The following is a 23,818-nucleotide window of genomic DNA, read 5'->3' on the forward strand; positions in this document are numbered from 1 at the left end:
CTTTTAAAAGAGATGTGTTCCTGCTTGGCTGCATGCAGTTTGTAGCATATCTAAGGCTCAGGGCAACATGCTTTATGCAGATGACGTCAAAGAAGCTACAAATCTCTTCCCTTTTTGCCGTTTCTCCACTGAGAAGTAAAGTCACGTCTGTTCATTTCATTTATGACGTGTGTCGTGTCCCTGACTGAACGAAGCTGGCTGGAAATGGACTCAGCTAATGAAACTGTCCATGCCATGGGAATATTGTGCATCTCCTACAAAGAAATGCTCAACGGCATAGTTGGGAGGTAGGTGTAGATGCATCTGAAGATCTGATAGAGGCGTGTTAGCTTCCCTAGGTACTGCCAAAAACTAACAGTCTTCTGGTGTCAAAAACCCTGGGGAGAAGGTTACCTCACTGACAAAGGACAACATATTTTTGACCAATTTTGTATCTGTACAAATACTGAACTTTGAAAAAAAAAGAAAAGCCAGTTGTCTCAAGAGAAAACCCCTAGACACCCCAAGAGTACCCCATAAACACCTTTAGAAGAAACATGTACCCTTCCAGACACCCATTCATTAGTATAATGATTATCATCCTGTGGTGACTCTGATTGGAGCTAGGGTCCTTTCGTGGAGTCTGGACTGATAACAGCAGCCACTCCGAAAGTTAATCCGCCATATCAATCAGTACCAGAATGGGATGCCTACTGAGAAAACAATTGGTTCACCGCTACAACACAGGAACTGGGCAGAGAAAGACAGAGATGGAGGGAGATAGGGGCAAGGAGACAAAGAGAAACCTGGGGTGTTTAATGTCTACCTAGTATTGTTTATTTCACTTTTGTAAGTTATTATTTTATTTTCCTGATCTTCCACTTGCTTTCGCAATGTAAACCAATGTTTCCCATGGCAATAAAGACCCTTTAAATTGAATTGAGAGCAAAGGGACGGGGGGGGGGAGCTGAAGAGTCACTGCACCAATCTACAGTGTAGCACACACCTGAGCAGCTGTGTGCTAGACCCAACTGACAAAGGGGACAAATGGAACCAACAAAAAAAACAATAGCGAAAGAGAGACATTATTCTGTACATAATATTGCTCTCCTTCTGTGTGTCATCCATCACTGCGGAAACACATTGACACGTTTCCCTGGGAGATCCTAGATCAGTGAAAACATCAGCAGCAACAAAACAACAAGATAAGAATATAATTATCCATACGGTGTATTATTCCATGCATACTACACTGTGCAGTAATCTGGAAGGCTATTTTTGTCAATCTAAACAAATACTAAAAAATACTGTGAATTGTGGATAAGTTTCTCTAGCTCTAAGAAACCATGTTCTGATAGGCAACTGGTAAAAAGAAGTGCAACATTGGGGACTACTCAGCCATTTGGAAGCCTTCCCTTAAAGTCTAAATTCTGTATTCTGTGGGTTAATCTTCCTCATCTAACGATCTACTTTATCATCACCATGGAGAGAACTGTCGGCACCTTGTGCCAGTTTTTTTTTTTTTTTTCCGACTTTATTTCGAACTCTTCTCCAGGAATATGTACAGCCCTGTCGGTGGGGGGGGGGGGGGGGGGGGGTCAGAGACTGAGCAGTATAGACAGGATGGAGCCGTGTACGGAGGTTATGGAGATATCGCACAGAACCATCCACAGAGTGTTGATTGAAGGAGGTGTTCAGAGTCCTAATGGTTGCAGTTATGCACAGCTTCAAGCAAGATTTATGTACTTTGTTCCATTCCAGTGGATATGCCCCATGACCACCATCACGGTCTCTCTTAGGATTAACTCAGAAGAGCAAGAGAGAGGGAGAGAGATATCATGTTTGCTTTGATCTGTAAAGTATTATTAAGTTTAGGACTGATAGTTGCTCTACCCATAAGTAACTTTGAACAAAAAGCACTCTGGGCTAAATCCATTGTAAGGGTTACAAGATTGAAGGGATTCACTAATTGTTTTCATGTTTTCAAGTTAATATTAAATTAGGGTAAAAGTGGGTGGTTAATGAAGCACCTAATAGGCGTAGGGTTCTTGTTGAGGCTAAGGTCTGAATCATGGTTAAACCAGTATGTGGACATGAAGTTAGGATGAGGTTTGAGGCTAGGGCTAAGCTGAGTTTTTGGATAGACAGTTGTGCTTAAAAACTTCCAACAGGAAACATTCTGGGTTATTCCACTGTAAAGGACACTTAAACTCGGAAGGTCTCATTGATCGTTTTCCTGCCAGTACATCTCAGAGGATGGTGAAAATGGGTAGTTATTGAAGCACATGATAATCCCATTATAGACCAGGGGTCAGCCAGTCAGTCACCATGCTTCTGAGGGAAACCATACAGTATAGTCCTGCAGGATTATTTTGCTCAAGTCATACTCGAACACTAAACTCTTCTACCCAGCTCTTAGGACCTTGATGGCTGGGTTTGCTGCGACCAGTGTAAATTCTAATCATAACATCGGAAGTGGCTTCCCCCGACCTATCATTTAAGGCCAATTATTCTTTATGATTGGCTGGTGTCACCAGCCCCTGATATGTAGCAATATCAAACACCAGCACACTGTTTCACTCCAGGAGTAGGGTTGGACTTTTGGCATAGACTAACAGACGACATGGTTTCCGATTCGCATGGTTAGGATTTGCTAATGTGGGCCTTCCTTAGGGCCACATTAATCAGCCCAATTGACACAGACTAATGGCTCAAATGGTTTAAAGATAAAATGGGGGAATTAGGGTGAGGAGGAGGGCCTGGGGGTTATGGCATTGTACCTGTAGAGGAGGAAGTGAAAAGCAGACAAGTCCAACTGACAGTTAAGCCTATTCAAGTATGCTATGGTGAAGTTCAAGGGGATTTTAAGTTTAAACTTCCCCCAAGAGGGACCACACATCTAAATTATAGAGTCAGAGTAGAAAGGATTGGCACGGCATGCCCTTGATTACAGTGAGCGGGCTGGAGGTGCGCTGTGGTCTGTCCTCCATACAAATGAAACTGACATCATAGAATATAGCAGTTTCGATTACAGTCAAAAATATTGACCCTGAGAAAACCTGTCACCCCAGTGTAAATCCTCCAATAGCAAATAATTCATTTCAATAAACTTTCTACAGACTGCAAATCCAATAATGGTTTTGTCATAAACTGAATGTACTGTTTAGATAGAGGGGATAGGTTGATAAGCTTATCTAAGGCAGATCCATTCAGAATTAAATTCAGAAGTAATTGAAGCCGCGGATGCAGAATATTTCAATATGGCTTCAGTGCTTGAATTGTTCCGATAACTCATAACGAATGGGTAGAAAGAGAGGAATTGACCAGAATACTGTTTTCCTCCAGTTTTGCAATGAACGGATTATACTGCATCACGGTGCTCTTCCTGGTATGCACTGAATGCATGTGAGGACAAACTGTTAACTAGCAGCATAGACAGCGGTGACACTACAACCGGTGCTCTCCAGCCAGTGCGCTGCATAATGCATGCGAGGCCGCACTGTGAAGCAGTACCTTGGACAGCAGCGATACAACCACTACCCGCACACAACGATTTAGCAACTTCATTGGTTCACGGATAGCAGAGCAATCGTATGTGATGCTATTGAAGAAAAAGGAGGGGTAAGGTTGACAAGGCTGAGGTGGGTAGGTTGTGTGTGTGTGTGTGTTGGGGGGGGGGGGGGGGGGGGGGGGCATGTTCAACAAATGGGTTTTCCTAAAATAGGACGGATACATGAAAAGCCAGGTGGCGATAAGTCTATCTCTTGAACGAACGAGCCTGCCACTTCTCACATGAGATAACTTTGGCGCAAAAAGAATACACACACATACACACACACACATCATCCGGTGCTTGTTAAGACAGTGTTGGGTGTCATAATCAAAGTTTCTCACTCTCTTTTTTTTTTTCTCAGCCTCTGAAATAGCGTAATTTTTTTGCCTCCAGTAACTTCTACTAAACGAGTAAAAACAGAACAGTTTTCTAATTCAACTCCGGTTGATTGGAAGCCTGCGCAGAAATCAGCTCCAGGCCACTTGGAAGCGCGCAGCTTAGCCGTAGTCGCGCGCCTAACGAGAGACGTGCACTCCGATCATAAATGAGTCTACAATTTTATCGTGTGTCGGATAGGCTACCGGTATTTCGGGTTTGCCTTTTGGTTGCTAGAGTACACATGACAATGTACTTTTTGTCCTGAGGCAGAACGCCTGGCACTATTCAAAGGTACATTTCAAATGGAATCTGTTGTATATTATGATTTATTTGATGACGGGGTGTTTCTATCAGTCACCGTTTTCGGATAGTTTTTTAATCTTGAACATAAAACATGCCAATATATTGGGAAATTAATCGTTGAATAATAGCGCAATGTACACGAATTACGCTGTACACGGTGTTAGATCTCTATTGGATTTAATTTGTAATCAATTCTTGGGTTCAGAGCCCCACAGCGCAAATCAAGTGAGTGAGTAAACCTTTTCTCCCGGATCGTCCGCTCTACTGCTCTCCTCATGTAACCCTCTGTCTTTTCGACAACTCAGCACAACACGTTGGGAATGAAATGAAAATTGCTTCTGGAGAAGTCTTCTGTTTCGGAGCAGTATTTCTGGAATCCACACAGTCAATTGATTATGTGCAAATGGGGGGATGGTTTGGTAAAAATAGCCTGCCACTTGAGGATGAAGCTGCGAGATGAACAGGTTGCTGCTTACTAAAACTTACAGGAGGCAAATGCGAAAATATGCTTCACCCGCATCAAACCTTTCTTGGATCTGTTAATTCATCTTTCAATCTTCCGGGAATGCATGTTACACAACCTGAAAAACCCGCATCAAACAACAACAGATTTACAACGACAAGACTCTAACATTATTTTTGCTATATGTGTTTTACTGATTTCGTAAAAAAACATTTAACACTTTTGGATAAGAAAAACAACCGAGGATTCTAGCAGCTGCTTGTTAATGGCACTACGCGCCGGGAGGACTTGGTTTGGGCAGGTCTTGCGCAGAGTGTCTCGGCTGCAGGGCTCGTGGTCCCGGAGATCGAGCAGCCTCCTGTGTCTCTCTGCGAACCCAGAGCAGGATCTGGGGACCTGTTACAGGGATCACACTCACAGCAGTCTTCATAACTGCTCCTCCGTCCACCGCACCCACCGTCACCAACACGCGCCAGTCTGTCCCTCCTCTTCCAGCCGCTGCCAACGTTTTCCCGACTGCTGCGCAGCCTTCCCGGGGGATCCGAGGGGACATGAGCCCCTCACTCGCCGGTTCCTGGTGGTCATGAAGCGGCAGAACGTGCGGACCTTGTCCCTGATCATCTGCACGTTCACGTACCTGCTGGTCGGGGCCGCGGTGTTCGATGCCCTGGAGTCAGACTTCGAGATGCGGGAAAAAGAACAGCTGGAGGCTGAGGAGAAGCGTCTCCAAGGGAAATACAACATTAGCGAGGACGACTACCGCAAATTGGAGACCATCATTATGGAGGCCGAGCCCCACAGGGCCGGAGTTCAGTGGAAATTTGCGGGATCTTTTTACTTTGCCATCACAGTCATCACCACGATAGGTGAGTCTCATTCTACACTTCAATGGAGGTTTATTTGCGTAACAGCATTACGCACAAACATTGTGGCAAGATAATTTCCTATATTCAAGTTTAATCCAGGGCCGCGGATGTCAACTGTAGAATGACGTTTAATATAGTTATATCACTTAACCACAATATAGCGCGAGGAATTCAAGCAGCCTACACACTACACTGTGCCGACAAGTGTTTCACTAAACTTGTCCAGCAACACGTAGTCTATACCCACATCCCAGTATCAACAATAACATTCTGTTCATTTTTAATCATCCATTTCTGTAGAAAAGTATACTAGGTAATTACGTTTTAGCTAGCTTTAGCATGTTAACATCCAAATAAAATGATGATGCAATAGCAGTTAATGACACCTGTGCCTTGTTTCTAAATGTCAACTTTCTGTATCATGAAAATCAGCCTCAATACACTACCATCAGCAGCAACAAGATAATTTGTCTACGGTGATTAACCGACCAGGTCCGTACATTTCAGCTGCAAATCTATTATATGAATAAATACAGGTAACCTAGGCCTATACATTGGCAAAAAAAAAAAAAAAAACAGTCCTCCACCGTGTAAGCTATGCAACCGTTTCCTCGAGTATCACCTTGCACCATTGAAGTAGGAGGGGTACCACACAATTGGGATAGGGATGATTTATTTTTTTTGGGGGGGGGACCAAATAATGATACTATTAACCTATGTCAACTGAATCCTTTTTTATTCTGTTTAGGCTACTGAGAGATAATTAAAGTGGTAACCGAACTAAATGATGTGATTGATGACGCGTTAACACTTTATAAAAACTGTGGAGACATCAGTATCTGAAAGTCGTTTCGTCAGTTGATGCTGCAGCTGAAATGCGAGCAGCGCTGCGCGTGGTGCTGAAAAGACAGCTCCCGCCAGCCATGCACTACAAAGGATAGGTTATTTATCTGGCCGTGCACAAGCAGCAGAATAACGCCCTTAACCTTCTCTCGACCAAATAATCAAGGTTCAACCTGTAGCATACCCCTCGAATCGCATAGCGAATCGTAGCCTGCGTTTTATCCCATGCAATATCACAAAACCAGATATACGCCTAATAGGATTTAATTAATAAATAAACCTACGCTTGTGCCTACGTGTACAAAATACCTGCGGAGTCAACAGGTGTGGGCTATCCAACTTTTGAAGATATTCAGAGCAGGCTTGTGAATTCATTTCTACATTGAGATGGCTTATATTAGCCTACACAGCCTTAGCATGAAATAATTAAATGACGGTTTTCTCTAACTTTGTAAAAGTGAAAACTAGTCTCCCACCTGGTTTCCTCCATAACATGGACATCCGTTTTGTATACAGCTCTTATCCCAAACCAATCGATTTGTGGGCGCATTTTCTTTTAAACAAGGCTGAATAATTTCAAGAGTAGGACCACTAAAACGTAGACAATATCCCTGAATAAGAAAACACTGTTTACATTGAGAATGTATAGGCCCACGTTATGTTAACTATTTTATTAGGCCTATGGCTGACATCCTTTATATTATTGCATATATTGCATGCCAATACGTAATACCTATCTATCAGTCATGGGTAACATTGTAACATGAACACTTAAAAATATATATTTTTACCGCAAATTACCACAATTCCTTTAAAGGAGGAGCGAATTATTTTATTTATAAATAACCAAACAAAGTTTCATTATCGACACCAGAGCTTGAGATGGTACGTCAGGCCTCCATTGCACGTTTTACGTTTTACGTATTATTTTATTGAATACTTTCAGATGCGCCTAGAGACACTAAACTGAGGGAAGAGTGCAAATGAAGGTAGTGTCCTTTCACTGTAACGTTTCATCAGCCAGGCAACAATAAAGCTTTTTATAACTACACGTAGGAGACTGGTTGGACCTTTAGGCTTTGGCCTGAAAGTGTCCCTTTAGATTTTGGACATATTCATAATCATAATTAATAATCACATTATAGTGAATTTAATGCTACTGAGACTGCGCTATGCTATTCCACGAGCCATTAGTGCCGACGCGGCAGTGCAAAGAGAAAATCTGGTATTCACCATCCATCCTAAATATCACAAAATACATAAGGCAAAAACATAAATAATCTAGTCTGTAAAACACTATTACATTTTAATGTGTAGTAGCTTTGTGAGGTTATTGCTGCCTGCATGGTCATCTGTAAACAACAACTCTTATGAGTACAACCCACCAGCTACATCAGGTTGCAGTCAGGGGGTCATGTGAAATGTCTAACACCAGTCAACATAGCCTACAGTATACAGGCTACACAAACTACTTCCAATTTACTGGATTTATTATAGATTATGGCATGAACCATTAAGTCCACATAATGAAAAAATATATATACCCATTTTTCCTAAGATATTTCTCTTTTAAGTTAAAAGTATCGAATTTGGTACAGTAAAACTAAATATCATAAACATGTACAACATTTATTCTCGCAGTCAACCAGTCAATCTATATCAATAATACTACCCAGATTGCTGCTAGTTTAAGTACTTTTTTAAACTGCTGCTAGTGTACAGTGTTATGCATATTGTTGCTTTATTTTTTTATTATTTTCTGTCTAGCTATATTTTTGCTTATATACTCTTCTTCTTAACTCTCACTATGTAGGTGTTGGGTGTCATGTCACAATTTAATTGTGCAGGATGACGCTGTGTTGTTCAGTGCATTTGACAAATAAACCTTGAAACTTGAACAGTCAAAAAGGGACATTTTGAGTATAGTGCCAATCACAGATTTGGTTTTTTAACAATTAGATATATGGAGCCATATTGGACACAATTCACTTGGCCTTATCTCCATAAATAATTGGAACATATAAACTGGATATGGCTTCAAATGTTTGAGGCAATCTGGAGAACATTATAAAATTACCACAACATTCCATGTATTACTATCCAATTCTTGGTCACTCTTCAGCACTTTTCAGTAGAGGATACCTATATGTGCCATAAGTGACAGTGGCATTCCATGGGTAAAATTACTGGAGAAGCCAACCCAGGAAAAATACCATCTTACAATCTCTCTTGTGAAAACTGTTGTTCGGTTAATCAGATATAATTAATTGCCTAAGCCATCGTAAGATGAGAACATCAAGAAGACAAGAGTATCACAATTAAATAAATTAAACCACCATTTGTTTCAACACAAATACAGAGAGCTAACCTGTTTGTAGTCCAAAAAACATTCTGTATGTAGCAAACTGTTCCATAATGACAACAAGACAGCATGACCAAGCTAGTAAATATATGCAATCTTTAGACAACAACACAGACATTGTTTTAAAACCTTGTAGTTACCCAGTTGGACCAAAAACCATTCAGAGATGCCCCACTATTCCAGCAAAATGTAAACATTTCAATATAATCAAATCAATTACTCTGTGTCTAAATAGTTTAATACATTGACATTAATTCAAGATAGTGACCAAAAACATTTCCCATGAGCACAATGCAAAGCTTAATTATATCATGTGACTGTCTATGGTAGGCTACTGATACAGTATGTCTGTGTCTATGTTTATTTGATGCAAAAAAAAGAGGATTTTGACACACCTTACTAGTGAAAAATAATCCCTCTTCATTTTGCTAACTTGCTAAAATGGGGCATCTTTTTTGTTGTCCAAGACAAGGCTGAAATGACCTGGCTAAACACTTGCGAACTAAACATCCCTTCCTTTCATGAGAATTATAAGTAAAGTAGTTAATATTAGTACATTACTGAACTTAAACATCCATCCTTTCTGGACTGGGACACCATGTAGCTAAAGAAAATAGACTGCACGGTACTAAAAAAAGTAAAACAAGCAAGCCCAATTCTTATCGCCATCCACGGTTAATTTATGAAAGGGCAAATTTTTGCTAGCCACCGACGAAAAGACAGGAATACTTTTTTATTTTTTGTGGAGGGAGGGGGGAGGGTGTAATTACATATTGATTTTGTTTTTATATGATTGATGTGAAGGTAAATCCTTGACTGGTGTTTTCTTGTGCAAGCTTCTTGTCCAAACTTCATCTCAATCCAACATGTCTACATTTTTATATTTGTTTATCTAGGAAATGCTAACTGGCACATACCAATCAAGTGGTATATCGTGTCATGCTTACCTTGTGCAGATCAACAGATACATGGCCTACTATGTATCTGACACAGTGGGGCACTGTTTCACCTGAGAATTTCTTCTCCAGTAAAGATTCACCTACTGGAAATGAATGAAAACGTATATATATATATATATATAATTTTTTTTTAACAAAAAACACCAGCAATAAAGCCCTCTGTGTGCTGTAGATCTATAGCACATCAGAATTCACTGATCTGTGAAGTATTATACCACTAGCATTTTTTATATACTGTTGGCAGTAAGGAAGTCATTTTGGTCTTCTACATCTTGTGTGGAGTGGTTGTGACAAGGCAATTCCATCAACATGAACTGGGCATTACAAAATTAGGAATTGGAACAATAGTACAGTTGAGTATACAGAGAGATATATCGTTGCCAAGAATCTGTCTGTCAAAATCATGGACACAGATCCACCTCCATCCTCTGGTGTCATTGAGAATTTGCAATCATCTCCAGATAAACAAAAAAATTGCCCAAAATATCATGAGTTTAAATGGTAATGGTTGGCATTCATATTCAGCCATGGATGTTTCACCTTTCAAACAATTCAAAGTTATACCTTACAAAACGTGAGCAATTGAAACTTTATTAATAGTTTTTCTAGCAATGTTTGAGCCAGAGATTACACATCCAATACTTAATTGGCTTGCCAACATCTAGGAGAAATTGTTCCTATAAATATCAACATTTGTTGTATTTTGCTGCATTTTTATTTGGACGGAATTCATTATTCCTGAAACATGCCCAAAATTATGTTGTTAACCGTAAAACCAGAAAAAGTGACCAAATTAAGGGAACTATAACTTACTTGATGAAAAACAACACAACTCCTTAATAATAACAAGGCAAGGCAATGGACACACAGCTTACCATAAAGCTACAGTGGTGTTTGCAAAGTGATTGGAGAATGGCATTTTATTGTTCATAAAAATCTTGAAGTGTTAGAATACAGCTCTTTGCTGTATCCATTGACAGTCTCTCTGTAGCATTTCTTTTTACATTTTGAAATCTCACAGTGAGGAAACAGCAGACACAGCAATCTAAGCCTGGAGGTTTTCAACTCTGAGCCAACAGACACAGAGTACTTCTGGCTTTCTATTGTACCTGCTAGTTCATCATATCCAGCATCAAATACATGCGTGAAACAAATGACTTTTGGTGATACCTTATATGGAGACTGTGATGATAAAAGGAGCCCCGTGCCTCATGGAAACAGATGTCAACAGAATGATACACAGTGGCCTTCACCACAAACAGTAATGGGTTAAAGGACCAGGGCTAGGGCTAGGACAGTAAAATGTATATCCAATAGATTCAGTATTGTACAAAGTATTTTAGGAGTTTACCAGCCTATGGCTCTGTATGACTGTGGATTGTATTAAGAGGTTGAGTTGTACCTGGCTCATCCCTGCTTTTCTGCATTCACCAAATGGGGTAGGTGCCAGCTATGCTTGTATGAAGCAGACATGTTTAATATTTCTTCCATGAATCATATATAATACTATAACCTAGAGTGGATATAAAAAGTCTACAAACCCCTAAATGTTAAAATGGCAGGTTTTTTGTGATAAATCATGTCAGAACCTTTTCCACTTTTTATGTGACCTATAATGTGAACAATTCAATTGAAAAACAAACAAATCTTCTTAAAAAATAAAAACCTTACACTAACCTGGCTGCATAAGTGTGCACACCCTCTTATAACTGGGATGTAGTTGTTTTCAGAATTAACCAATCAGTTTAAACTCATGTTAAATAGAAGTCATTGCACACCTGCCTCTGATTAATCACAAATAAAGTTCAGCTGCTCTTGTAGGATTTTCCTGACATTTTCTTAGTTGCATCTCAGAGCAAAAGCCATGGTCCGCAGAGAGCTTCCAAAGCATCAGAGGGATCTCATTGTTTGGAAGATATCAGTCAGGAGAAGGGTACAAAATAATTTCCAAAGCATTAGATATACCATGGAACACAGAGAAGACAGTCATCATAAAGTGGAGAAAATATGGCATTATTGCATTACCAAGAACTGGACGTCCCGCCAAAATTTATGAAAAGACGCAAAGATAACTTCTGGCAAGTACTGGCTGTGGGCTACATGTGACAACAGTCTCCCATCTTTTTCATATGGGCTATGGGGTAGGGTGGCAAGATGGAATACTTTTCTTACAAAGAAAAACATCCAAATCTGGCTGAAGTCTGCAAAAACAAACATCAAGTCCCCTAAAAGCATGTGGGAAAATGTGTTATGGCCTGAAGAAACCAAGTTTGAACTTTTTGGCCATAATTCCAAAAGGTATGTGTGGCACAAAAACAACACTGCACATCACCCAAAGAACACCACACCCACAGTGAAGCATGGTGGTGGCAGCTTCATGCTTTGGGGCTGTTTTTCTTCAGCTGGAACTGGGGCCTTAGTCAGGGTGGAGGGAATTATGAACAGTTTCAAATACCAGGCAATTTTGGTATCGTTAGAAAGCTGAAGATTAATTTCACCTCTCAGCACGACAATGACCCAAAGCACATATCCAAATCCACAAATGCATTGCTTCACCAGAAGAAGATTAACGTTTTGTAATGGCCCAGCCAGAGCCCAGACCTGAATCCAATTGAACATCTGTGGGGTGATCTGACAGATTTGGAGCACTTTTGCAAAGAAGAGTGGGCAATATTGCCACATCAAGATGTGCCATGCTAATAAACTCCTACCCAAAAATAATAAGTGCTGTAATAAAATCAAAAGGTGCTTCAATAAAGTATTAGTTTAAGGGTGTGCACACTTATGCAACCAGGTTATTGTGAGTTTTTTATTAATTTTTCCACCTCAAAGATTTCAGTTTGTTTTTCAATTGAATTGTTCACATTATAGGTCACATTAAAGGTGGAAAAAGTTCTGACATGATTTATCTTTGTCTCATTCTTTTACATCACAAGAACCTGGCATTTTAACAGGGGTGTGTAGACTTTCTATATCCACTGTATCTACATTCATCGCTGTGGAACCTCCAATTGTATCCTATTGTTACGCATTGTAATTACAGCGCAATCGATCCATTCCATATAGAGATAATAAAAGGTTTTTATGGATTTAGAACACGACATGATAGTTGTGACTAACTATTTGTTTTTCCATCAACACATTCAGCAGGACTGAGTTGCTTGACTAATGGCTTGTCATGTGAGCGGTTAAAAAAAGAAACCTAAACACAAATGGTACACATTATGTACACAAGGCTGAATAATGTTTGCGGTGCGTATAAGTGCTGGCTAGATGGACATACAAGGGGCAGGAGGAACCGTAGGTTCTTCTGTGTGTGCGTTCATGTACAGAAATACCAGTCCCTTGAGTCGCATCTGAACACCCTCAGTAATCAGTGCAAGCTTTCTGTGCTGATATTCTGCAGCCTTACGTAGCTTTCAGATTGCAGGCCTACATAAGATAAAAGTGAACAGGCTAATGAGGTATACTGCTCCATATCAGCAGTCATCTGACATCATCCAATTAAAAAGGTTTAGTGATTTCACTTTGTGTCAAATCTAACATAGATATCTTTCACAAAAAGTTGATTTCTTGCAATTCATGTATTCTAACATACTGAAGCTGATGCCACCTTGTCAGTGTGAAGACTTGGTCAAATTTGCCCTCTTTCGGGCATTTACCGTTATATTGTAACTGTTATTGAGATGCCTTCAAATACATAACCCAAATAATGTGTGTGAACTCAGTCTGTCAGTCATCCACTGTATGAGCAACATTCCAGTGGCTAGAACTATACACTGGAGATTCCTGATAAAAATGTTCTTTACATTGTTCATTCAAGGAGACCAGGAATGGAGAAACAACAGGTGTTGCAATGGCAAAGGAACCTGTGAAAAGAAAGTGCTGGAGCCAGGGAATACAGGGAGGCAGGTGAAGCTGGACCAGACAGTGACAGGCTCCTCCTGTAGCTTTAGCACCGCAATACAAACGTTTGCCTCCAAATTGCCTTTTGGAACTCCAGTAAACAGGCTCTAACTTTCAACCTGCCGGTCAGACTTCAGGAAAAAGTCAAACATGGGGACATCTTCAGATGACATTACTGTAAGTCTTACTGGAGAAGCAAGTCTCGGCTTGTAGGTCCAAATATGGCCAAGTCACGTTAGACGTTTAAGATCCCGTCTGTAATGCTAGTTCCTCCTGCCCTTCAAAACCACAAAACAGGTGACATATTTTAAAGCCTAAATGCTAGTACCACTCCCTTCATGTATGCTCTTCCGATTTGATTGACAAGATTACGTGTAGCCTACGTTTCTACCTCATATTTCTCTATATCAGGGAGGAACGATGACTTAAATAGAACATTCTGAAAATCAATCTATGGTCTTCAGGCCATTTTAGGATGTAGGCTAAAACACGTTGCTTCACTTGAAATTTTGGCTAATCATTTCAAATGAAATGAAGGCTATTGCAGTAGTAGGGTGCAATCTACACTACGCACAGACACGTTTGATGATGTAATCTTTATATTTATGCTATCATGTTGTAGCCTGAGTTTCTGAAAAAGATCACTACTGTGTCCTGTCGGTCCCCATCTTTGCCAGTATTGGGAGTTCATGATTTCAGTTGGCTTGAGTTCTACATTTTCACAGCAACAGTGGTAGCCTGTGTGCAAGTTTGTAATAAAAAGAACATGCCTGTCTTTGCTTCTCTTTGATTTGCTGCCTAAATAACATGCCACAATAGACTGCCGGTTTGCTGTGCTTAAGGAGTTACATAGACATGTTGTGCATGTCAGTGTGTTTAGCCACTTCCTGAACAATAAAGATACAGAAACTGTGCTTTATTGACAGAAATTCTGGTTTGTGAACTTGACTAGTTTAATTTATATTCAAAGTAGTCAGAGCTGCTAACTGCTACTTATCTATAAATAGAATGCGACTTTCCTAATTTAGAAGCTGAGGTGTGATGCGCACATGTAAGAACAGCTGTAGTGAGGTGTTTGAACCCTGGTTGTTGCCGTGGAGACACTGCGTGCCATGTCGTTGGGGTGATTCTGTTCTGTTTGCAGTTCAAACTCACGTTTCCACTGCTTCCAGATTGGCCAGGGGGTTGATTCCACTCATTTCTCTGACTAATTGCTCGGAAAGTGAAAACGTTTATTGGCTCTGTGCAACAGCGTGTGAAGACAGACTGCATTGGCAAAGGGTGCTTTAGCAAAGGAGGTGGTTCAAATAATAAAGAGTTTACCTGAGTCCTAAGGCCTTGCATTAGCTGCATAAAATAAGCTTTAACTCAATAAGCTAACAGTCTTGTGCTCAGGCACAAATGTACGCAAAGTCAGTAGCAGGGTCTGACTGGCAGATTCTGTGAGTGTCTCTGTACAGAGACAGAGAGGTAATGTGGAAGTGATGGCTCAAACACTGGTCAATGAAGCTATGAAGTAACGATACTGCATCCCACCATGCCCTATTCCCCATTTACTGCACTCCTTTACACCAGGTCCTAAAGGTATTAAAACTATATTTAGAAAATGATATGCCATTTGGAATGACACTTAAGTACTGACAGGTTGGATCATAGGCAGCATGTTCTAACTATCTAAGTAGACAGTGATTAATCTGTTGTGGATTTTTCACATGTGCAGTGGAAGACTATACAATACTTAACTATACATGTAGCCTGGGGTGAATACACTCGTAGCGCTCATCTAGTGGTTTACAGTGGCTTTTAAATGTATTCACCCCACTTGGACCTTTCCATATTTTTTTGTGTTACAACATTTTTTTCCAAAAACATCTATAATGTCAAATTGAAAAATTATATCTGCAAATGAATTACTAATATAAAACAGGTTGTGTAAGTATTGTGTAAGTATTTATTTGGTAGAGACACCACTGGCAGCAATTACAGCCAGTCCATCTGGATTAGTCTATACCAGGCTTAAAAAATATTAACCAAATTGCTCTGTCAAGTTGAATGGGGACCTTTGGTGAACACACAACTTCACTATCAAATCTTTCCACATACACTGAATTGGACCAAAGTCTGGGTTTTGACTAGACCACTCCAGTTCACTGACCTTCTTGTTTTTAAGCCACTCCAGTGTGGCTTTTTTGTGGTCACTTTGCGGTATCCATTTTAACCTCTATTGAGACAAGCTCTCTAGGCCCTAATGCAGAGAAGCATCTCGATAGCATGATGCTGCCACCACCATGCTTTATAGTAGGACTGGTGTTCTCAGATTAATGCATGCTGTTAGGCTTCGACCAAACATAGTACTTAAGTGTTGAGGCCAAAAGCATGATTTTGGTTGCATCAGACCATAACATCTTCCACTTGGTCTCAGATTCTCCATGTGTTTCTTTCAAACTCTAAAAAACACTTTTATAATCCACCTAGGATAGTGCAGTATGCACAGTGTCGCCCAGTTCAACCATGGAAGGCTGTAACTCCTTTAATGTTGCAATAGGGCTCTTGGTGGCCTCCCTGAATAGCGCTGTTCACTCCCAGATACTCAGTTTTTTGAGGATGGGCTGTTCTACAAAAATTCACAGTTGTGCTATATTCTCTCCATTTCTTAATAACAGAGTTTACTGTGGTCTGGGGGATATTCACTTCCATGGAAATGTTCTTATCTTACCCCTGATTCGTCCTTTTGAAGATTCTAATTCTGGATTTGCTTTTCCTTTATGTTCCTTCATTTTCACAATATCGTTTTTTATTAGGAATTGTACCAACCAACTTTGGGACCTCCCACAGACATGTGTATTTCACCTAAAATCATAAGAAACACCTTATTTGTATACAAGTGGACTCCATTCAACTAATTATGTGACTTCTACGGACAATTGGTTGCACCACAGTTCATTCAGGTGTGTGATGGAAAAGCGAGCGAAAACTTAAGTAATCAATTATATTGTGATTTGTAATTAATTTAGAACAATCTGCACATTTTATTTTTCACTTTGCCATGGATTTTTGTTTGTGTTGATCATTGGCAGAAATTCATTTTAATTTCATGTTTTAACTCAATATAATGTCAAAAAGTAAGGGGGTGAGTTCTTTTCACAGTATGGAAACTATGCTTTCGAACTGGTTTCATGACTAATGGTTAGATTGGTGAAACATGACATGGACTCAGACCATTAGCTACCAATGCTCTCTTTTCTTCAAAAGGCATGCCAGAAAATGAATTATTCTAACAAGCACTTTACATTTATTAGCTCAAATACAGTGCCTCTCACATGTAGTCACGTTGGGTTTTCTCCCCACAAAATGTTTTCCCTACAACAAAGTTACAAAGATTATGAATATTAAATTGACATTGTTTATTTTATCACAAGCATTGTAGATAACTCACAATCTGTAAAAAATGAAATGCCAAGCACTATAATCAGACACTAACTAGCCTGCTTACAATTTAGGGAGATAGTGTGTTGTTGCAGAAATAAATAGGCCTATGCCCAAAATATGTTAAATATTTTGCTACAGAGGCATTTGGTATATTTGAATATTGAGATATGAATTATAAAAAGTGTAATCCTTTTCAGGCTAGGGGGGTGAGGGGCATATGTTTAAAAGATGAAAGGTTTGTGCACAGCCCTGCATTACAGAGTATTTTCTGTAGATTGTGGACAAAAAGGGGACCATTTAATCCATTCTAATCCCATTTTGTAACACAATAACATTTGAATAAACCCCAAGGGGGTTGAAAATGATAGGCAGTAGAGTTGAGTAGCCGAAAGGTTGCTGGTTTGAATCCTAGCGCTGGCTTTGTGATCTTCCCTTCTCAAATTTATCTGTCCTTGAACAAGGCACTTCACTTAAATTGCTACAGGGTCACCGTTAATAATGGCTGATGTCTGGGTGTCTCAGAAAGAGTGTGTGCGTGTGTGTGTGTGGACAGGTGTTCTGACATTCTCATTGCTCTCAGAACAACAGTTTTCACGGGAGCCAGGAATAAGGTTATTGAAGCGCTGTGATGGTTTCGTGTGTCACGACTACATGCTACATTCTCCAATAGAAACACCGCCCACTTCTTTCTACCATAACAACAACTAGTGGACCTATTATAGTCTGAGCACCAATCAGTTTCTGTATACAGCTGTTTCAACAGACAGCGGTCAAGCACTGTCAACGAGATACAGGTCAGTACAGTCTGATTCACTGTCACCACACTATGTTCACTCACTCATACACACACACACACACACACACACACACACACACACACACACACACACAGGGTCTGTATGAAGACACCATGTACAAATTAGAAACTCAACCAATTCCTATAGTAGGAATTCCTAGCTTTAACCCCTCCTGTCAGGCATCATTTCAGACAGCGTGTCGTATTTACCTTGGCAATACGCTGCTTATCTGTGAAGGTGCTGTACCATAAGCATGACTGATGATGATGGTAATGATTGAGTAACTGATGAATCTACAAAGCCCCAGCTGACAATCTGGCTGCATCTGAAAGGTTCTCTACTCCGTTCGTAGTGCACGACCGGGACAACTCTGTATCTCATCTCCGTGTGCCAGCGTGATAATAGCATCTGGAGAATGATGGCGATGGACACAATCACTCTTCTGTCTGCTGCCATAGTGATTGACAGCTCTCTGCAGCCAAAGGCACTTTGCAGCTGCACTCTGTCCCTCCTCCCCTCGCCTCTACCCTGCCTAGCTGTCATCTGCTACAACCACATGAGCCGGGCCAAAATGTTGACAGGGATTTTTTGGGTTGTGGGAGCATTTGTGTGTGTGTCTCAGTGGGGTTAATGTTCAACCACTGTTGATAAGGAATGTGTGGTGAAGATTTTTTTTTATGTATGCTCTTGACAGTGATTGTTGTTTAGTGGGGGTGGGGCAGTTTGCAAGGTGTGTGTGTGTGTGTGTCTGCGCGCGTGCGTGTCAGTGTGTGGTGGTTCTGTCAATGAGGTTGTGGGGTAGAGAGTGTATCCATGTGTGTTGTCTTCATTGATTGATTATTTGGCAAGTTAGTCAGACATTATTGGTTACTTTGAGGACTTGAATTTTCCCAGGGACCTTTGGAGCCTTTAAAGGATATTTCCTGTTCCCTTATACCCTAGTCAGGTGAACATGTTTATACAATTTCCATATCTCTGCATGCAATGTAAAGTTAGTTCAAGACAGTATTTGGTTAACTTAACATAAGTCTGTGGTGGGTAATAGCCAACTCCTGTCATAGGCAAGAAAATAGTGCTTCTGACTACCCAAAGCAGGGTGGTTGAGTCATTCAATCTTAAAAAGCTTATCACAGTGATTAATATTTCTGACCTACAAATAATTATTAAAAAAAAATTATAAAATGTCAATAGGCTGCATGTTTTATTAAACCCTTTCATGTTCTCCCTAATTCTTAAACAGCAGCTTGCATTGCACATGCATTAACATGAGATCTCCTATCTCCCTTTATGTCGGATTACAGCAGGTACAGTCCTGAAAAAAGGTATCTACAATATCTGTGAGCTGAGTTACTTGTCCTTTTACCATGTGTTTGTAGTATAGTCTGGAGTTTGGGTTCGGTCATGGCCTTACTACTTGCTGATTGGTTAACTTTTGCTCTGCATATACAATCATCCAATGCTGTCCTCTGGTTAAAAAGAGTTAGTAAAGTGGAACTGACAGAATTTTTGAACATGAGTTATTTCATATCTTTATTTCATAGCAGCAACTCAGCAGAACCGGTAACGTACGATCAAGACAAGTTCTCCTCACCAAGCCATTCTGAGTCTACTCAACATGTTGGCTCACCAAAGAAGTATTCACTAGTGCATACACTACCGTTCAATCGCTTGGGGTCACTTAGAAATGCACTTGTTTTTAAAGAAAAGCAAGAAATGTTGTCCATTAAAATAACATCAATTTGGGATGCTAACCTTCTAGGCAGAATTGAAAAGAAAAAGCCATATCTCAGACAAGCCAACAAAAAGAAAAGTTTAAGATGGGCAAAAGAACACAGACAGTGGAGAGAGGAAGATTGGGAAAAAAGGCCAGCATCCCGGAGTCGCCTCTTCACTGTTGACGTTGAAACTGGTGTTTTGCGGGTACTATTTAATGAAGCTGTCAGTTGACGACCTGGGAGGTGTGTTTCACAGACTAGACACTCTAATGCAGGGCTATTCAAATCTGGTCCTGGAGGGCCGAAACACTTATGGTTTTCAGTTCTACCTGCTAGCTGATTGCCCTCACCTGGCATCTCAGGTCTGAATCAATCCCATATTAATAGTAGAGGATAAAGGCCAGAAATGTATCGGCCCTCAAGGACCGGAATTGAGTAGCCCTGCACTAATGTATTTGTCCTTTTACTCAGTTGTGCACCAGGGCCTCTCACTCCTCTTTCTATTCTGGTTTGCGCCAGTTTACACTGTTCTGTGAAGGGAGAAGTGAACAGCTTTGTGCAAGATGTTCAGTTTCTTGGCAATTTCTTGCATGGACTGTCCTTAATTTCTCAGAACAAGAATAAACTGACGAGTTTCAGAAGAAAGTTATTTGGCCATTTTGAGCCTGTAATCGAACCCACAATTGCTGAAGCTTCACATACTCAACAGGTCTAAAGAAGGCCAGTTTTATTGCGTTTTAATCAGCACAGCAGTTTTTAGCTGTGCTAACATAATTGCAAAATGATTTTCTAGTGATCAATTAGATTTTTAAAATTATATACTTCGATTAGCAAACACAAACTGCCATTGGAACAAGGACTGATGGTTGCTGATAATGGGCCTCTGTACGCCTACATAGATATTCCATAAAAAAGCTTCAGTAGCCATTTACAACATTAACAATGTCTTCATTGTATTTCTGATCGATTTGATGGTATATTAATTGATTTATTTTTTGTTGAAAAAAACTTTTAAAAATATGGACATTTCTATGTGACCCCAAACTTTTGAATGGTGGTGTATGTGCCTGGAGAAGAGTGCATGCTCTGGCCAACAATTGCAAGTTTGCTTGATCTACAGTACCTCCTGACACAGCGACATGTATCTACCCAGGTTTATAACATTTGCCATACACTGTTAGCTTTACGTTAGATGTGCTACACTTAGTTGACAGATCATCTTGAAAACTCATCTCACATCCTCCTCAGGTCCAGCCTCTGCACACATTGGAGGACCATAGCCAATCAGAGGTAGATGAGCCTATATGCATATGAGCTATTTGCCAAAAAGGCCTAATCAATCACTTTGAACTGAACGGTTTGGTTACAGGGAGTAGCAAGAATGTAACATTAGATCATTAGAAAGCATTCACAAAAGCCTGTCATTTTGGAGCATACAATACCAGTCCCTCAGTCCTTCATATCAACAGCAACAAAAACGTTAGCAAGATGAGCGGAAATCTAACAAGGGAACTGCCTAGCGATTTGGATTGTCCTGCAGTCTGTCTTAACATCTGTTTTGTCCAAAATATTGTGATTACTTTGGACAAAATAAACTGAAATGGTGTATTATCACAAGTGGCTAAAGGATTTACCGGTCCTTGATATATAACCAAATATCAATATTGATTTGACTAGCAAACAATGTATTGTTCAATTATATTAACAATGCATTCAATTGCATTAATGTTCTATCAACAAAGTCTTGGAATAAAAAGTTCATATAGCCTATTTTTGTTTTAAAGTTGGTTTTATTGCATAATTTATTTTACATATAGCTCCAGAAAAAATTAAGAGACCACTGCACCTTTTTTTTCCTTTCCAAAAAATCTGAAAAAGAAAGTTTTGAGTGAGGAACAGAAGCATTCAATTTGCAGTGGTCTATGAATTTGAACTCTTTTGTTCCTCACTCAAAACCTTCCTTTTCAACTTTTTTGGAAAGGAAAGAAAAAGGTGCAGTGGTCTCTTAATATTTTCCTGAGCTGCATTATTACTGTTTGTTTTGAATCTGAAGTAGTTAGAGTCCATCAGTCCTAGTTTAAAAACTTGAAGTCTGCAGTCGTTGGGAAAAACAAGTCATGTGGCCCTGCTCATCCCTTATCTTCTGACAAACACGTAAAGACTTTAAATAGAAATACTAAATCCAAATAAAAGTCGTAACCATTACTAACTGTGCAGTTGATGACAAAATAATGATCTTTTTATTCCAACATCAGGGTTTCACAGAATTTTCTAAAGAAGTTACATTTGTTTTGTGTTTAGTTTCGTTGCTTCAATACTAATATACTGGTATTGCCCAGAGACAGATTCAAATATCCCATTAAAAATGTTTGTTTAAATGTAATACAATCTTATGTTGTCTTGTCCTTGACTGTTTTGTATTCATACATTTAGGAAAAGTAGCAAATTAACTTACAGTGCATGATGGGGATCCTACCAAATGGAACCTGAAAAGGTCTTCCCTTGATTTCATTAACAAGTAGGAACAACGTCAACAAGTAGATTTTAGTAAAGTAATTAATTAATCTTATTCCCTAACAACCCAGCCCAGAAATCTTAATGTTAAAGAGATGAACATATCAAATGCTATTAAATGAATATCTACTTGTTCTTATTCAACTGTACTCAAGAAAATACATTTAAATATTCAGGAACCCTTAAACACTGGAGCGTACTGGCAGTAAAGGGGTAGTGATATTAATAATACATAAAAATGAAGCAGTTATATTTTAAATATTGATTTATGCACTTTAAATATTGCAGAATGCCTTAAAATATATGTATGGTTTGATATATGAATATGAAAACACATTATTTTCAAAGTATAAATATGACTTTGAAAATGTTGAACTACTGCTGGTGAATGTAATGGAAATAATGTCTCTCAAACAGACATTCATGACAAATGTAAAGAATATTAACAGACAAGACAACGTCTACATTTCAACCCATCAGCAAATTATTTCTTGTTGCTTGAAGTGTGCTTTTCAGAACAGCTGTAATAATTTTCCATTTATTTTTTAGCCTACATGATCAAGTAATGCTGAAAAACATGGTTGCACTAAAGTCACAGATCGGATTGGAAATGACGTCATAGTAACTGAGCAAACTTGTTCCAACAGAACTTTCTCAGTACTGAAATGACAAGTCTTTCCATGGCGGTCTGGTCTGGAGGGTGTTGGTAACCTGGACCACAGGTGCTGCTGATGTAGGAACCGTGGCATTTAACCCACCGTGTCCAAACCCAGCACGGGGCCTTCCCCACACTGCACCCCCGGGTCCTCCCAGGTCTGCGCCTCTTCTTCTCAGGCTCAGATGTGTAGACTATTGATCCACAAAGTGAACTCCCCTTGCCCACTCTGACCAGCTCCCCTCACCTCACCCGATGAGTCAGCAGCAGACCACACCGACCTGGCAGATTTTAACTGGCTTAATTCTACTGCTCAAGCACTCAATATCTAACATGTTAACGTGTTAACATGTGTGCCTATGTTGTGTCTGTGACATGTTGATATTGACTTTGCTTATTTATTTATTTTTTACGGGGGGGGCAGGGGGATTTGCTCCTCAGTGCCTCTGCAAGTCTTTGCTGCTGTTAATAGTCTTCAGTGTGATGGGAAAATGATGTCCATATTGTATTTACTAAGAGCCAAGAGTTACAGTAGTTTGCCCAGTTAAGGAGAATGGCGTACAGCGACCACAGTAGACAAACGACCCAAGAGACATGGGGGTCAAATGAGCTTTACCAGTCGCTGCAGAAAGAACTGCAGAGCAATAACGACTGTGGTGGTTTACAACATGCTGTGCTCTACAAGCGGTGTCAGAGATACTAAACAGTGTGTCCCTAGTGGCCAGAAAACAAATAGAGTCACAGTAGTAGACAGTGCTTTCACACGCACGCACACACGCACACACACACGCGCACAAGCACACACGCGCACATGCACACACGTGCACACACACGCGCGCACACGCCCACACACGCGCACACATGAGAGAGAGGCTGAACAGTGGATTTCCAAGGCTTGGAAAGTCAAATAAACCCCTGAGCTAATGCAGACTGTTCTCACAGCTCCCCCTACAGTTAATAGCACAGAATGGCGTGCTGTTTGTGCTTGTGTGGTTGTGGGTGTCAGTGAGTGTCTGTATGTGTTCGCACGTGCGTGCGCGTGTTTGTGAGATTATATATATATTCAGACTAGAAAAACTAATTTTCCAAACAATTC

General features: G+C 40.0%; 1 protein-coding gene across 1 annotated transcript in view; it reads left to right on the plus strand.

Annotated features, from left to right (window-relative positions):
- The first annotated feature begins 4,632 nt into the window (after positions 1-4,632).
- kcnk9 (potassium channel, subfamily K, member 9) overlaps positions 4,633-23,818 on the plus strand; it is a 38,039-nt gene continuing 18,853 nt past the window's right edge. Inside the window, exon 1 of the mRNA XM_010873590.3 lies at positions 4,633-5,542. Coding sequence (XP_010871892.2) covers positions 4,942-5,542 — 601 coding nt within the window. The 5' untranslated portion in view covers positions 4,633-4,941. The remainder of the gene's footprint in view (positions 5,543-23,818) is intronic.

Source organism: Esox lucius, chromosome 10 (assembly GCF_011004845.1).
Source record: "Esox lucius isolate fEsoLuc1 chromosome 10, fEsoLuc1.pri, whole genome shotgun sequence".
NCBI classification, from domain to species: Eukaryota; Metazoa; Chordata; class Actinopteri; order Esociformes; family Esocidae; genus Esox; species Esox lucius.